The sequence below is a fragment of the Zonotrichia leucophrys genome, chromosome 3 (genome assembly GCF_028769735.1).
Source record: "Zonotrichia leucophrys gambelii isolate GWCS_2022_RI chromosome 3, RI_Zleu_2.0, whole genome shotgun sequence".
Classification (NCBI taxonomy): domain Eukaryota; kingdom Metazoa; phylum Chordata; class Aves; order Passeriformes; family Passerellidae; genus Zonotrichia; species Zonotrichia leucophrys.
The window spans coordinates 77,537,086-77,554,115 of NC_088172.1; the positions used below are offsets into that span (position 1 = coordinate 77,537,086).

Sequence of the window (17,030 nt, forward strand, 5' to 3'; positions counted from 1 at the left end):
AAATTGACACATCCAACCACTTCCAACATCTGACCACCCCTGCAAACTTCTCTTTCTGGTTGCAGGAATATTCCTGTTCACTTGGCCAAATTAATTTTTCAATGAACATATGACTTATACATCTTTCAGAGTGTTTTTCAGCCTTACACTGTGCTTAAGATCTTAATTACTGCTGAGCTTCTGCCAAAAGCATTGCTTTGGGAAAAAAAATGCACTAGCATGTTTTCTTCCATTCTATTCCTAATACTGTATCATTACTTTATCTTATTCTTTCATTCTGCTTAATTCCACATAGTTGCAATTCCCAAAGCTAACACACTGGTTCCACTGTACATTAGCCAGAGCAAAAGAAATAATTTTCACTTTCTAATTGATTTATTTCAAGATATTTTTATAATTGAGGACTGGAGGTGGACAGAACTGAATTTCCTCAGATTAGTTCAGTATTTGAATAAATATCCTTTAAAAATATTTTTTGGACTTGCTGGTCAATATTTCTGCTTTTGGCAATGAGTGAGTGGATTTAGAGTAGCTAAATTGATCATTTTATTATTTCTGTTCTACAACTGACTCAGATAAAGGTATTGCTGGCACAAAATTTTGTCCATGTCAGCTAAACATTCTGTTCTGGAAAAGCTTTAAAATTAGGTTTCATTGTAGAAGGGCGAGGGAAAAATGTCACATGAATGTTTACTACCTCTCCTTTTGACTTCCTCATGCTGAAGAAAACAACCCTGCAGTAAGGAAGAAAATAACAAGACTTGTTGTGGGATCTGGTGATGAGTGCCTCGGCTCTCCCTGCAGGCAGCAGGAGAATGGAATAGCCATCAGGCAATAACACCAAACCTACCATGGAAATCAATGCCTTTGGCTATACTTTGGCCACAGTTTATTCTCAAATTAGGTAAGAACCCCAAATCCCATTATATCTCTAGCCAATCCAATTTTTCTTCACTGCTTCAGGATGCTTATAAAGCTGTAAGAGTTGATATGTTTGATTCTATTTTTCCATGAGATTCTGACTTTTGCTGAGAGATCATATACAACCAGAGATACAGTTCAGGTCAATGAAGCTTTGCAATAAAAAGGAAGGACAAGGTGGTTTCTAGGGATTCATCACTAGCATGAATATGTCAATCATTCTTCCATTACACAAGGAAAAAACAGAAGTACTGCTTTCCTGCACTGTTCCTACGCATTTTTAGTCCCTAAAAATTTATTACTGCTTCACTGCAAGAGCAATTCCTGCTTTACATCATTTGAAGTCAGAGGAGTTGTAGAACTGAAAGATCATAAGGAAGATTCAGGGTTTGCTTTCGAAATTATATCCACCTCTTCTTGCATTTAATATGGTATAAAAATCTAGGTGCTCCAAAGTTTTCAGCCATTACGCTTGTGTAGAACAAATGTTAGTGAAATAAGAAACAAGCTTTATCATATAGGGGAAAAATATCTTGTTAGCAGCCCCAAATCTTGAATCAAAGAATAATTAGAGCCTGTGTTATGGGTAGACAGCACAAACTTCCTCCCACGTTGCTTCCTCTCTAAGTAGTCTGTTTCAATCCCACCTACAGGAGGTGGAAAGGGAAATTTCTGACTTCTAGTCTTCAAGTTTTCCTGTCTTTGTTAAGCCTACTAAGGAGGATACCAACTGCAGTACTATTTTTTCTGTAAAATTGAAAATTTTACAGAAAACAGCTGTTGGAAAATGAGTACTACAGAGATTTGAAAAAAGAAAATGAACAGAAAAAAGCAATGAACAGACCAACAGGCAAACTGACAGAGAGAATGGAAATTTATCAAATACCACTAATGCTACTGGTCACAGCGCCATCTTAGTTCCAAGTCAAATCATTAAAAAGTCAGAGAGCAAAAGACTTGTGTTGATTTCCACCCCCTGCCATCATCAAACAAAAAATGCATTTACCTGTAGATCAGGACTTCATCATCTGAGCAGTTATACTGCAGCTGATACATTTTTACCCGAGGGGCCGACTTGCTGACTGTCCACTTGACCAAAGCTGAGGTAGTGGTCACATCTGATACCAGGACAGCCCTTTCTGGGGGGCCTTTTGTTTCGCCACGATTGGACTTGGTGGAGCTAGTGATGTCCGAGAGCCTGGATTTCGGTGGAGCTGCTTTGCCTGTGCCGTTGCTGAGATGGGGGAGCTGGACAATTGAGAGCTCAATTGTTGCAGTGGACTCTCCTGCAGCATTGGCTGCTATGCACGTGAAAGTTCCATAGTCCTTGGAGGTGGTGATGTGTATATCTAAGGTGCCATTGTCGTAGACAGCCGTCCTCGAGGAGTTTCCGATGAGACGGTCATCAGGGGCCACCCAGTGAATGATGGGAGTGGGATCCCCAATGGCTTTGCACTTCAGCGTGGCAGTCTGCCCTTCCAAGACCAGGAGCTTGTGAGTATGTTGTGTAATAAGAGGGGGCTCACAAACAAACTCCTCCTCCCGTACGTACCAGAAGTACCTTCCCTTCAGACTTGGAGGAGAAGCACATGTTTCCATGTCGTCGTCTCTGTCAAGCCGCCTTAACCACAGCAGCTCACAGTTGCAATGCAGTGGATTTCCCCCAAAGCTGAGGGACAGAGGTGGCGAAAATGGGGTAACAACCAAAGGAATTACTTGTGATCTGGCAAATATAGGGTCAGGGGGGAGCTTCTGGAGTCTGTTGGATGTTAGATCCAATCTGGCCAATTTCTGAAGATCTGCAAATGTCCCCTCTGTTATATAATCTATTAGGTTGTGATCTAAACTGAGCTGGTGCAAGTTTATCATCTTTCTTATAGATTCCCAGGGAATGCTTCGGAGGTTATTGTAGGACAGGTCTAAGTCTTCCAATGTCAGTAAAAAATCCTCAAAGGCGTCATCAGAAATGCTGCTTAGCTGGTTGTTGTTTAAAATCAAATGCTGAAGGTTAATTAAACCTCTTAAAGTATCCTCTTCAATCTCAGGCAACCTGTTGCTGTCCAGATGTAAAGACCGAAGGCTCTCCAAGTCGGTGAAGGAGTAGGGCTGTATGTAACTAATGGTGTTTCTGGACAAAGTAAGGTCAACAAGTCCAGACATATTGGCAAAATCCTGTCGGCTGATATTGATAATGAAGTTGCCCCCAAGACGGAGTTCAACAGTCCTTCGATCTATGTCTAGAGGTACAAAAAGGAGACCCTTGGAGGGACACAAAGTTCCCAGTGACTCAGACAGGTTCTGACAGACACAATATTTGGGACAAGCGTTGACTGTGACAGCCATTCCAAACACCAGAATGCCGCAGAGCAATTTTTCCATTGTAAATCACGCAACAGTACCTGGGAGAAACAAAAAGAGTTTAAAGGAACATCAGCAATTATGATACACTAATTATAATATGTTTCTTCTCATGTTTTGCCTAACATCTACCTCCAGAGAGACTTTGTGATGCCTCCTCTCAGGAGTCCCACCAAAAGGCATCAGCCCTCTAGGATGGGACATTTATGTGTTATTAAAAACATGATAAAATCTTTTTCTTTCTTTCTTTCTTTCTTTCTTTCTTTCTTTCTTTCTTTCTTTCTTTCTTTCTTTCTTTCTTTCTTTCTTTCTTTCTTTCTTTCTTTCTTTCTTTCTTTCTTTCTTTCTCTCTTTCTCTCTTTCTCTCTTTCTCTCTTTCTCTCTTTCTCTCTTTCTTCTCTCTCTCTCTCTCTCTCTCTCTCTCTCTCTCTCTCTCTTTCTCCTTCCTTCTTCTACCACAGATTGCAAGGCTTATTAAAAATCCTGAAAGATTTCATTTGAAATAGTGTCTGCTTCTTTGGGAGTAGAAGCTAAAATCAGTATCTATAATAATTACTTTCTGCTGCATAATAATGTGCAATTAGTTTTAGGGTTGAAGCAGCTGACTTTATGGATAAAAATAACTGCATTTTCACCCTTCAGTAATGTGGTTAATGATGACCATGTAATTATCTGGCCGGTTCTGGGGCCAGTCACTTGCCCACTCATAATAAAATTAATGATAGACAGCATTAGAAGCAGAAATCACTTGTGTAATTGCCATTTGGTTTCACCCTGTGCTCACCCAAACCATGGAAAGGATGACACCATATAGCCCCAAAGAGAAGGGATCCAGGGGAAGACAGCTCTACCTTAGGCCCCTGGCAAGCTTTTTGACAACTACAGGCTCTCAAAATGCAACCCCTACTGTTGTAGTGACAGTGAAGCTCTTGTCTGTCTTCATGGCCCTCCCTTGCACCCCGTCAATTCTTCCTTACACCCCACCAACTCCTCCTTACACCCCACCAACTCCTCCTTGTACCATTATCTCACTTTTTTCTGATCTCTCACACACTTTTCCAGCTTAAACTGCAAGGATGCGTCTTTGAAGGATAAACAAAACTCATGATTGGGCTGGCTTGGAGATACAATTGTGGCTGGGAGAAGCTGAAGCCCTGCTTCAGGTTTGGAAATATTTATTTACACAGGTTTGCTGACATTATTCTCACATGAGCACGATATAAGGAAATTTGCTTTCTTTCTGTTTATCCCTTTCCCGGGCCCTGCTATCCAGCAGGGCTGAAGAATGGCTAGATCCTTCATTCCTGGCCCTCATTCTCCTTCTGAGGAAAGGGGCAGGTAGACAAAAGCTATATTTTTGTAAGGGCTCTCCCAGACAACTTCTGCTAGGATGGTGTGCACAAGTCTCCAAGACCCTCCCCTGTGGCACTAGGTCCAGGCACAATTCAGGCTCTCATTTTGAACATGGCCATTTTGCCTCTAACCTTCAATCACCATGTAAACTTGCAGCACTCTTTGGTCAATGCCATATCCCTTCCCAACATGCAGGTGCTCACACTTAGCAGCTTCTTGGCACATATTTCGAGTTATTAAACCCCCAGTAACACGCACCAAACACAAAACAAAAAGTATCACTTCAACAATTTTTAAGAGCTCTTTAAACAGGTCTTGCTCTACCTTCTTGTGAAAGGAATGGCATAGGGCATGGGGCCCTAAGGGCTTGTGTTTGGGGCTCTGCCCAAAACTTCTCAACTCATGCCCTGGGTAAGGTGGCCTTGTATCTCCTCTCTAGGATATGCAAGATGAGTCAGAAAGAAGGAGCCATAGAAATGCAAGATGCTATGAGTGCTGAACTATGTAAAGTGTGTTCTTTATGGCAAGGTTTTCTGCATGGTGTGATGATGGTAATTATATACTGTTATTACTATTTCATAGCAGAGGAAATGACTGAAGCATCTGTGTTTGCTGAGCTTTACAAACAAGATGAAAGCGAGACACTTTTAGAAAGGATGGCTTGAGAAGAGTAATCTTACCTTCAATAGTAAATAAAAGGCTGCTGAATAAAATGTTTGGAGATAAGCAAGTGTGTTATTGATGCAAATCTGTGGCATACATACTAAAGAGCTATAAATATCCCTTACAATATTATCAATTGATGGTTTAGTAACAGGCAATTGGCTTTTTCAGTCTTAATTATAAATGTATTATGCAGCTTTAATTTAGTGTATTACCCTACCAGCTGAAATGATAAACAAAAAGCAGTTTAAAAGGGGGAGAAATAGATATAGTTAATTAGTAATAAGCCCTTTCATAGCTTCCCCCTCATCTAGATTCCCACCCTCTGAATATCTATTCAAAAATGTGAATGCACACTTACGACAGCCGTGTCTCCTTTAAGTGTCTCAATTCTCTAACCACGTTTTTTCCGGATGCTGGTAAATATCACAGCGCTTTGGGGAGATGGTTGACTCTGAGCATCAGAGTAAAGAGCATTGACGGGAAAAAAAGTAAAAATGGGGGGAGGAACAGAAGTTAATTACATAAAATAGGAATTGAAGCACCAAGAGGAGGATGTGAAGCAGGAGGCCTAAATGGCAAAGCAAGCCCTGATGGGGAAACCATCTGTGGATGGCTCGAAAGCACATCATCTGCCTGTGTGAGCCTGCACGTGTGCAGGAAAGTCACAGAGAGTGCAGCATGTGCTCTTGCCAGCAAGAGGGCAAATTGGCAACAGCCACTGTCATTCCAGCTATTGCGTGCACTTGAGAGTACTAATGTAAATATTGTTTGTTTAGAGAGGATATTTCTGGCCTTTGTGATCATTTACTAGCATTCTTATTGCAAGCTTCCGAGCCCTGAGTTTCTCTACGATGTAATCCTGAAGGGAGAGGGTATAAATCAAAAGGACTTCCTATAGGGCACTGGAGACAACAGAAATGGACAGGACTCCTTAAGGAGAAAATCTGGGACTTCTATAGCGCAAATGATTTTCCTTCCTCTCTCCAGACAGACAAAGCACTTGGGCCAAAGATGAGGTAAGAATTCATAGACTAATAGAATGATAGAAAGGTTTATGTTGGAAGGGACCTTGAAGATCATCTAGTTCCTACGTACCATCTAGTTCCTACCTACCTTTCACTAGACCAGAGGCTGCTCAGAGCCCCATCCAGCCTGGACTTGAGCACTTATAGGGATGATTCCAGGTAATACTGCAATACTTGAGCCTTCACAATTATAATAATATCCTTTAAAATCTAGACCATCCCACAAAGCCATGGTAATTGCTAGTTGCCAAGGAGATGGATGTATAATAAAAATTGCTTTGATTTTATTTCTGGTAATTTTCTTGCAAGACAGAAAATAAAGTATCAAGTTTAGGGTCTGTTTTTGCTGACCAGTATGCTCACCTTGTTCACAAAATCTCTTGTTAGCTGCAGCACCAAGAATTTTATAAGCTGTTAATGGCAGTCTTGTGATAAGCTCACCATTCTGATTTACATTTTAAAGATATCTATCAGCCTGATAAAGCATATTTCTCACAGCAAGTCAGTAAATCTGGAACAGTTCCTGTCTCAGCCCAAGATGAAAAATAGCCCCTTTAGTCCTCTTAGAACATGGATTGGTATGAATTAATATGTGCAAGAGCTATAAAACTTGGTGTTTTGTATTCAAATTTCCTCATAAAGATACAAATTCTGGGATTTGGCATCTCATTTCAGCGACGCCTCCAAGGCATTTTTTATTTCGGTATTCATTGAACTTTGCATTTAAATTCCAGTAACCTTTGCCTTCCACAGTGCCAAGTGCAAGGTAACTGTCAGACAAATAATATGCAGCATAAAGGCTGGGAAAAGGGAGAGAAAGAAAAAAATTAAAAAGGAGAAATGGATGGGTAATGGCTCTGATTCTATGGTTTCCAAGCACCCTGGGACCCAGGCTCCAGGGACTGTATGGGTGAGCTTAGATACCTCCTTTCAGTTTTGTAGGTGCTGTGGAGGAATTAGGTTTTCTTTACGGAGAGCTGCCCTTTTCTTAGTTCTTTATCTTCTCTTATCTCTGTTTTAAGTGAACTTAAGTGACTAAGAAATCTACCCTCAATGCAGAGCTTGAAGGATTGCAGTGATGGTAAAGTTTCACACTTATTTCCAAAAGCAGTTTAATCGACAAGGCATAAAAGAGGATGGGATTATGTCAGGACAAAATTTACCCCTTAATCCCTTGCATCACCAAAAAACTGTGTGGAAAGGTACGTTTTGTGTTTTCCCTGATCCATACAAGCAGTTTATGCTTCACTTACCAAACAATTGCAATGGCCATAAGAAAAGTAAATATCTCTGCATCTGGATGTGTCCTCAGTAGCACATCCATGGAAACACTTGGTGTTAGGCCAAGGCTTGGTGTTAGGCCACTGTGAGCACTTGTGAAACTCCTCAGGTGTTTAAAGTCAATTTGCACCTAGCAGCTTAGAGGCTCAAAATCAGGACAACCAACACTGCTTTTGTTGATCTTTTGTATTTTCTGCTTGTCTAGACTCCTGCATTCTTTGGGGATAAAGCTGATCTTTATCAGGTGCATACAGACAATGCAGTGGAGGGTTTGGCTAGGCGTTTTAAGGAGCTGGTTTCATTGAAAAAAAGAAATAGCTCTAGCATATGAACTGCTTGCTTGCTCCAGCCACCTTATGTTTTACACATAAAGAGGGAACATTTGCAAGAGAACATTTCTCCAGGTACCTGTCTATATGAAACTCCACCCATATTAATGTGACTGATCCTGTTTCCACAGTAACAGAAAACAGGGAATTCTGGGTAAAGTGTAACAACTTTATTGCCCTTTGTACAACTCTTTTTCTTGAATATTGCAGACATAGCAAGGTTGCACTAAAAATATTTTTCACCCCTTTACCACCATGAGGTTTATTTATGTGGTTTGATTATTTTGAATGCTGTTCTATTGTTCTCACATTTCCAAGCATCTGTGAGTCCCTCCTACCTGCTCTGTGCTCCCTAGCATGGAAGCAGTTTTATCTTGCCAGTATTTAGGAACAGCTAGGCTAAAGGGGTGGATGTGTCCAAGTAAAATTGCCTCACAGGATGGTCCTAAATGTAAGAACATTTTTTGTTAAAGTTGCAGTCCCTAAAAACTGGTTATAACTGGATCCAGAACAGAGGTAAGGATAATGCACAAAAGCTGATTGCCAAGAGGGCTCACTCTGTGAACGCTGATTTAATCCATTCAACTGATCCCAAGGAAATAACCAAATATTTTCTTAGGCAGGGCTTTCTCAGACAGGGAGATACTGCTCTCATTCAATCTTTCATGAGCAAAACCTGTGTATCTCTGTGTGCATTCTTGGAAAGCTTTTCTGATATTTTCATAATGCTTTCCTAATATTTTCCTGACACCAGCCATGTTATTTCTTTTTTAAAATACTAACATTACCCAATTCCTTACCACTACCAAGATGGAAATAATGCATCTGTCAAAAGCCCAGATTATCAATGTAGCTTTCATCTCTCCTAGTTTACTAAAGTATCTAATTTCTTTCATTTAAACCAGTTCTTTCCATACATACTAAAAGAACAAATCCATATGCTAATGGTCCAGCACACTTAATCTCTGCAATTAGTAACCTCTTCACATTTCAGGTTATTTAGGCAAAAAAAAAAACCAAACCCTTGGACACTTTTATGAAGTTTTAACATATAACACTTAAAAGACAAGTGTAACCCCAAATCTTATCAGACAAATTTCAGAATCAGTCAAAAATTTTGTTTCTGTTTGATATAATTAACCTACTAGCAAATGCTTCTTTGATGCGCTCTTGGAAAACATGGTACAAATTTCTTCCTAGAGTCACTTTCTTGCAGTGTATATGGAAAGGATATTTTGAGCACTAATGTGTATGTGCTCACTGTCCTGGTTTCGGTTGGGATAGAGTTGCTTTCTTAGAAGAAATTCTGAGAAATATGTAGGTACATAAGGATTTTCATTTTTCACAGTGATATTGATCAAGGAGAAACATTTTATGTCTTTTAGCTTCTCTGACAAAGATGTCCCTGATGGCTGGGCAGTGTGTGTGTCTAGCAGCCTTAGTGATCCTAGAGCTCTTAGATCCACAATGCACTGACATCCTAGTTCCTAAGAAATGTCGCAAGAGCTCTTAAGTAAAGAAGAAACCAGGTATAGATCTATTAGATCACTCTTCATTATTGCTGCTAGCACTTGGCTGAAATAAGCCATTTGGTTTTAAGAAATGTGCAAAATTAGTCAAGATTTTGAGACTCATTTTGTGAGAAAATAAAACTTAGTGAACACATTCTGTGTACTTCCGAGCATCTGCCTGTCTGGCACTTCCCCATAATACATTTGGGACATTTTCATAACTTCACATAAAATCTGAAGTGCAGAAGCCTCAGAATTATTTACTACTCTCACTTTTCAAGAATACAGAATATATTAAGTTTCATGAAATCAGAGGAGAGACACTTGGTTAGCTTTGTTAGACTTCTGTGAAGGACATTATGCATCGTTGTGCCCACCTCATTTTTGGAATCAGAGTATCCACGTGGAAAACATACATTATCAACATTATTAACATTTTGCCTACTGAAAAGGCTTTATCCCAAGTTCAGCCTTTTTAGACAATGGTCCACTCTACTGTTAAGATGGTCTGAGCTGCGCAGTTTCTCCATTGTTTGATAAGCAGTGAACTTGTTCCACAGTCATGCTATGATTCCAGGACTTGGTCAGTTAGGAATACACATCCTTTGAAAACTGGACTTGCTTCTATCTCCCATCCAGGTGCCAGGTGGGTACAGGTGCCACTACTTCCTATGACTAATCTCCAGACCTGGTCTGATCTGGCATCATGCCACTTGAAGCTGAGACTAAAAATCTTTCCTGCACACACAGAGAACAGAGCAAAAGAAATGTGTGCCTAAAATTCCTCTTGGCAATTAGCCTAAATTTCTTGTGCTGCAGAAGATGGAAATTTTTACTCTAGAATGATGCCTACCTGCAATGCCAAGGTCAGTCTCATTTGTATCTGCCTTGAAGCTTACTGTTCAATTTTTAATAGCTGAGTGCTGATTGTAGTAACTAAATTAATTCAGTCCTGTAGCATAAATCCAGTAGGCATGCTTGATTTACTCATTCATTAAATATTGTACTTTGGAAAAATATGTACGTGAAATGCATGGTTTCCAAATTAAAACATTTCATTTCAGAAACACTAGGAACAAATATTCTGAATGCTTCATCTAATGATTTTCTTAAAGTAATCTCATGAAATATGAATAATCTTACAAACAAGTTTTGTCACATGAGCTGATACCTGCCAGTGGGCAAAACCTCTGACAAAATAGAAAAAAAAGTATAGAGCTCTATCCAGAACTTGTGAATGGAACATTATAACCTTAATAATCATAGCCAGATTTTGTTGACTAGTGTGATTTTACCTGTGAAAACAGTTGTATTTGTATCATTCTACCTTCACTGACTGGAAAGCACATGCTTTAGCTGCCTGATTTGTTGTCACAAAGCAGTGCTTAGCTACCTGGATGATTTTTGGTAATGCACAAAATTTAAACGTGTACGCAGTCACTTGTAAGCATGCAAAAACAAACTGAAGACAAAGAGGCCATTTAGAAAATCCAAGTATGTGTGTTTGGTAAAGAGACACACTTAGGTGTGTTGTGTGAGCAACAGGTCTCTCTGGGCAGTTTCCTAGAGCTTTCCAGTGCAGTCCCTCTACATCTGTGCAGGATGGTGATTTCCCATGACAGATACACAGGAGAAGAGGAACGGTGTTTTCAACACCACTAATTGTAAATGGCTTGAGCACTAATTATAAAAAAAAAGGCTTGGGCTGATTTGTTTTTTTTCTCCCACAGACCATTTGAAGGTCCATTCATTTTTCATTGTTCATTTAATGGCCATCGACATTTATCCTATTTTAATGCTGTGTGCCAGTCTCGATCAGATTTCATCTACAAGCTCATGAGTCAGCTAAGCTGGGCCCCTCTGCTATTTTTAGCCATTCAGTTCATTTATTTATCTTGTTCTTAACAGCAATCTTCCATTTTGCTTTATCAGCACAGTAGAGAAGTTACCAGTTACTCTATTTCTTAGTCATTTTGAACACACACAGAAGCTGCAAAGCTGCTAAGGAGCAGTTCTTTCAGAGAACTGCCTGTGGCAAGAAACATAAATGTCCATCAACAGGCCCTACTGCTTTTTGCAAATACCACTGAAGGCCTCTTCTCATGGTCTGAATCCAAACTCTCCTTGGCTCTGAGCCATGACAGAAAATCCTCAGGTAACTTTATCTTGAGCTTACTTTAATTCTCTTAAAAGTCTTTATGCATTCTTATTTCCTTCCACATCAAAGGAAGAGCAGGATAATTAGAATTGGGATTCTCTTCTTTATCTGGGACTGTTGCTTTTTCTTTTTTTTTTAATTGACCCTTTGTTCAGCTCTAGAGACAAAGTCTGTCCAATATTCCATAGGAAGTATTCTTTATTTGGAGTGCAGACTGCAGTTTTTCTTTCATGTACAACCTACATGCAGAGAGACACTGGTAGGAAATCCAATGCATATTAAAACTAAAAGATCTTTTTTCTGATTTTTTCTCATAAATTTAATTGGACACACAAAGTGATATACAAAGATATGAAATCCTTTGAAACATAAGCAAAGCAGATTTGAAGTCCACATTTTAAAAAAAACATCAAAACAATCACTTTTTGCTGAATGTCTCAGGATTCCTAAGAATGTTAGCATAGGCATATGGTGGCAGAGGTCCCCTGTTACAGGGAATACAAGCCCAGTGTCTTGTCTCTGTGTTTGGTTCATGGGTCAGTGAGAAATCAGCAGAGTTCTGAGAAGGAAATGTGAGAACCCTGCTGTGACATTGCATGACACAACACATGGCCTCCAGTCTCTGGGCTCTTTCACCAGCCTGGTAAAGTTTCTATTGTATTTTCTTGCTTTTCACTTCTGATGGGACTAGGTCTGTCCATTAAATTTCTCTTTCTAGCTCCCTTTTTTTCTTCTCCCTTTTTGATTCACATGCAGGAGGATAATTTACTGTTTCTCTGGAGAATTTAACATTCCCATTACTTCTACCATGACAAGAGCAGCTTTTCAAAATTGTAGACTTTGTTGCACCTGCTTACACAGATACCTATTTCCAAAGAGCTCTAAATGGACGGGGAAAAGAAAGTAGGACTTTTGGTAGCAATACCAAAAGCAGTACTTTCACACCATAATCTTAATGCACTTTGAAAGATAGACAACTTCTACCTAGTTTTAAGAAGTGAGGAAGAAGAGACACTGCCTCAAATGTTTTGCCCAAAATAATTCCCCAAGTTCCTCACGGAAAACCCAACTCTCATACCTTCGCTTTCCACAGTGATATTTCCACATGTAAAGCATATCACTGCACAATTTTTTAACACAAATCTAGTGTCATGGACAATGTTTACATAATTACATTGAAAGGAGAGATGCAGTGCTTTTGTCTCTGGGAAAGAAATCTGGCTTTAACGTTAACTCCTGAATTACTTCATCGTGTCTTGCTATCTATGTAACCTTGGATGAATTTCAATTAACCTCTCTTTCTCCTCTGTAAGATAATTATAAGTACCGACTTCTGCTAATCAGTTGTTTGCAAAGTATCTGGAAACAGTGTGTGCATGTAAAATCAGTTTATGGGGCAGTCTGCTGTCATGACACAGGAAGGGAGATCGTGGATAAGAGACATCTTGTGCAGTGTTTTCTCTAGCTCAGTCACTGGTTCTTCGTCACCCCAGGAGTGGCAGTCAGCAGAAGGCAGAGGCAGTGAGTGTCTGTGTGTGGCTGGAGTGACTTTGTCCCCAGTGCCCCATTTGCTGCCCTGACACCCTGCAGAACAGAAGTCCCTGAAAGACACTTTGCCTCCTTTCCTGACATCTCACATTCTTTTCTCCAATGGCTTAACCACAGCTCAGGGGCTCACCTGTATCCAGTAGGAAGCTCATGTATAGTGGAGTAGGTTTCAAAATTTCCTGACTGCAAAGAAACCTTGACTAGTACAAATGAGTACACTGGGAAACAGCACCAGGAAAGCAAAGATAAAGGAAATAAAAAGCATCTCTAATCTATTACTTTATAAATAACAACAGTATAAGTACATAATGATACTTCAGTCATGCTAATGAGACTGAAGGCTATTTCCCTTTCCAAAAGGCAATAGAGCTGGTGAAGGGTCTGGAGCACAAATCTTATGAGGATTGGCTGAGAGAAAGGGGGTTGTTTCACCTGGAAAAAAGGAGGCTAGGGGGAATCTTATTGTTCTCTACAACTACCTAAAAGGAGGTTGCAGGCAGGTGGGAGCTGATCCCATCTTTCAGGTAGCAAGTAGTAGAACACGATGAAATGGCCTCCAGTTGTACTAGAACAGGTTTAGATTGAATATAAGAAAAATCTCTTCATCAAAAGGTTTATCAAGCACTAGAACTTGTTGCCCAGGGAAGTAGCTAAGGCACCATCCCTGAAGATATTTAAAAGACATGTAGATGTGTCACTTAGAGACATGGTTTAGTGGTTGGATGCAGTGATCCTAAAGCCCTTTTCCAATCTAAACAATTTTATGATTCCCTGAGTGTGCTGTTTGATTGAATCATAGAATGGTTTGGACTGTAAAGGAACTTAAACATCATCTGGTTCTATCCCCTTGCCTTCAGAGAAGCCTTTCACTAGACCAGGTTGCTCAAACCACCAACAAACTTGGTGTTGAACACCTCCTGGGATGGGGCATCCACAACTTCCCTGGGCAACCTGTTCCAGTATCTCACCACCCTCATAGGAAAGAACTTTTTCCTAACATCCAATCTAAATCTACTATCTTTCAGCTTGAAGCCATTCCTCCTTGTTCTGTTACTACACTTCCTGAGGAAGAGTCCCTCTCTGGCTTCCCTACAAGCCCCTTCAGATACTGGAAGGTTCCTGTGAGGTCTTAGTGCAACCCTTTCCCTCCAGGCTGAACAGACTCAATTCTCTCAGCCTCACTTCATCAGGGAGGTGCTCCAGCACTTTTAACTACTTCATGGCCCTCCTCTGCACTTGCTGCAATAGTTCTACATCCTTCCTATGCTGGGGGCACATACCTGTACGCAGTACCCCAGGAGTTGTCTCACAAGAACAGAGTAAAGAGATAAAACCACTTTCCTGGCCCTGCTGACCATGCTGTTTTGGATGCAGCCCAGGACATGGTTGGCTTTCCATGCTGCACAATGCCAGCTCATGTTGAGCTGCTCATCAAACTCCATCTGGTCTGCAGAGACCTTGTTCCAGGAAAGATGGAAAGTCTTTCAGGTTAGGAGAGAGGAAGGTGAGTGGAAAGCAAGATGAGGAAAGCTGATTTTGTACTACACTTACTATGTTTATTTATGAGGAAACAAAAGTCTTCAATCCCCAGGGCTCTCTGTGCAGCACCTTTCATTGGCACTAAGTCAGCAAAAAAAGAACAAGTCTCTTAAAATTAAAATGAAGGGAAAACATGTGATAAAATAAAATATATAAGACCCCAATATTTCAAATATATATTCTGCTTCACTTTGCAGTTTCTGCTCACCAACTATGCTCAGAATGAGTCTTATCAGATAAGAGCAGCCAGCTGCTATATGCTGCATTTAAATTTATATTGCCAACAACAGGCTCCATTACCCAAGGATTTTCTTGTTGCATTCCTAATACTGCCTTTCTGCATGCTTTATTTCTCATTTCCTTATGTACTCTTTACTTTCTAGTGTGTACCAGCATATCCTGGTATTTGTTTCACACATTTTGGGTTTTTTTACTTAGTCTGTCTTTGACTAGTTTTCCTTTTTTGTGCCTCTAAACTTTTTCTGCTTCTCAAATACCATCTCTGAAGCTGCTGTCTTACACACTCTTCGCTGCTTCTTTCTTGCTTTCTGATGCATCCCACCCCTCCCTTCATTCTCTAATCATTTGATCATTGCAGTTCTTTGATGTGTGAGGCTTCCAGTTCAGTCCCAATTTAATTATGTTTTTCAGAAGTCTGACCTCTCTGGTCCCAATTTGTTCAAGAAATTTCCTTCATTGATCCAAGGCCAGATCCCTTTACTGCCTGTTCTAAGCTAGATTCCTGATATTAGAAGCAGACATGTATTAGCACTTAAGGTCAGTTTGCATATATCAGCAGTTAATTGCACTGATTTATTTGTAGTAGATACAACACACTCTTCCCTGCCCTTAGGTCTAGATGCATTAACACAAAATCAAGGGAAAATAATTAGAGGTATTCTCATACTACAGCAGATGCACTGTCTTCGCTGTTCAAATGAATACTCCAAGAATAGATTGCATTTTTCAGTCAATTGCAACACATCCCAAAGGTTACATATTTATTTTCTGTTGGGCTATTATGGAAACAACGTTTAACATTATTAGAGTTTCCCTTCTTAAATTCTCCACCTATCATCTACTGTTCAGGAAATAATCAGAAAGATGGTTCAAGCTTTGAGGTGGAAAGTCAAATCAATGTTTTCCAGAAAGAATAAGAGTCCTGTAGAACAATTACAAAGCAAAACACACTGTCTTGATGGTACCCAGAGTGTCTGGAAGCTAAGTCTGTCTATAAAATACCAGTCTGGCATACATGAAAATCTCCCCTATACTAGCAAACAAGCATCTGCTTCCTTCAGCAGAGAAGTGAAATCTTCCTATCAGTAGCAAAAAATGTTATGGAAAACTGAAATACAACTTCCCTTCCAGGGAGGGAAAACTGCACCGTTTCAGCCAGGAGAAGTGGGGAGAAGTGATGATTGCTGCTGTTCATTGCTTCCACAGGGTCTGCAGTCAGAGGAGATCCTAGTGAAGGGTGCAGAGCACAGGAAGGGCACTGAGCCACTGAGCTGCATGTCCAGCAGGCACGAGGAGTGGCAAAGGTCTCTCTGCATTAGACTGAGCTAATTAAATACAGCTCTGTGTTTGACAGGATCTACAAATGCCTCAATCCACTTTGCCCAGTTGTACCCAAGGATGATGTCACATCTAAGTAGGCCAGCATGAACGCGTTACCCTCGCTTGCTGCCAAAAAATACCAGCCTGAATAAGGTCAGCACAAAGGTTACACTTGATCTGACTGAGAAGTGTCAGGGAAACTGAGCCTCTGGATAAAACCAGAGCTGCTTCAGGCCCACAGACCTCTTTCCCCAAAGCAGGAAGCTCAGATTAGGATGACATATCTGCTGCTGTTAGAGAAAAGGTGCTGGCCTCCTGGATTGAGGTGCTGGCCTTTAAAGTGAGAGGTGCTGAAATTCAGAGTGATCTTGACAGTCTCTTGTTCCTCACCATGAGCATCATGAGATGTTGCTTTTCGTGTCGATGGAAAATTTTTGTTTTGAATGATTTTTTCAGTTTAAATATAGGAGAAAATCTCCATCTTCTCCCTTATGCTACTTGTATACATATAATCACGAGGTGTGAGAAAATGCAGAAATTCTTCTCAGGAGATGGATGTTCATATAAAAGAAGAGATTAAAATAATCAGATAATAATAGTTCAGGAACAAATAAAAATTAAATCTTGGATTATCACAGTCCACAGTGGTCTTCCAACATATGTTTAAATGACCTAAGGAGCACACCTCTTACCTCAACCAAGAAACTCACAGAGTAGCACCTTTCAGTCTCAGAAATATTTTAAAACACCCATTTGGGTGCTGATTTCCCAGATGAATTTT

General features: G+C 40.2%; 1 protein-coding gene across 5 annotated transcripts in view; it reads right to left on the bottom strand.

Annotated features, from left to right (window-relative positions):
* Positions 1 to 17,030, bottom strand: part of LRFN2 (leucine rich repeat and fibronectin type III domain containing 2) — a 166,843-nt gene that overhangs the window by 46,259 nt on the left and 103,554 nt on the right. For all 5 annotated transcript variants that reach the window (XM_064708917.1, XM_064708918.1, XM_064708921.1 and 2 more), the window contains one exon: positions 1,928 to 3,320. In XM_064708917.1, coding sequence (XP_064564987.1) covers positions 1,928 to 3,300 — 1,373 coding nt within the window. In that variant the 5' untranslated portion in view covers positions 3,301 to 3,320. The remainder of the gene's footprint in view (positions 1 to 1,927; positions 3,321 to 17,030) is intronic.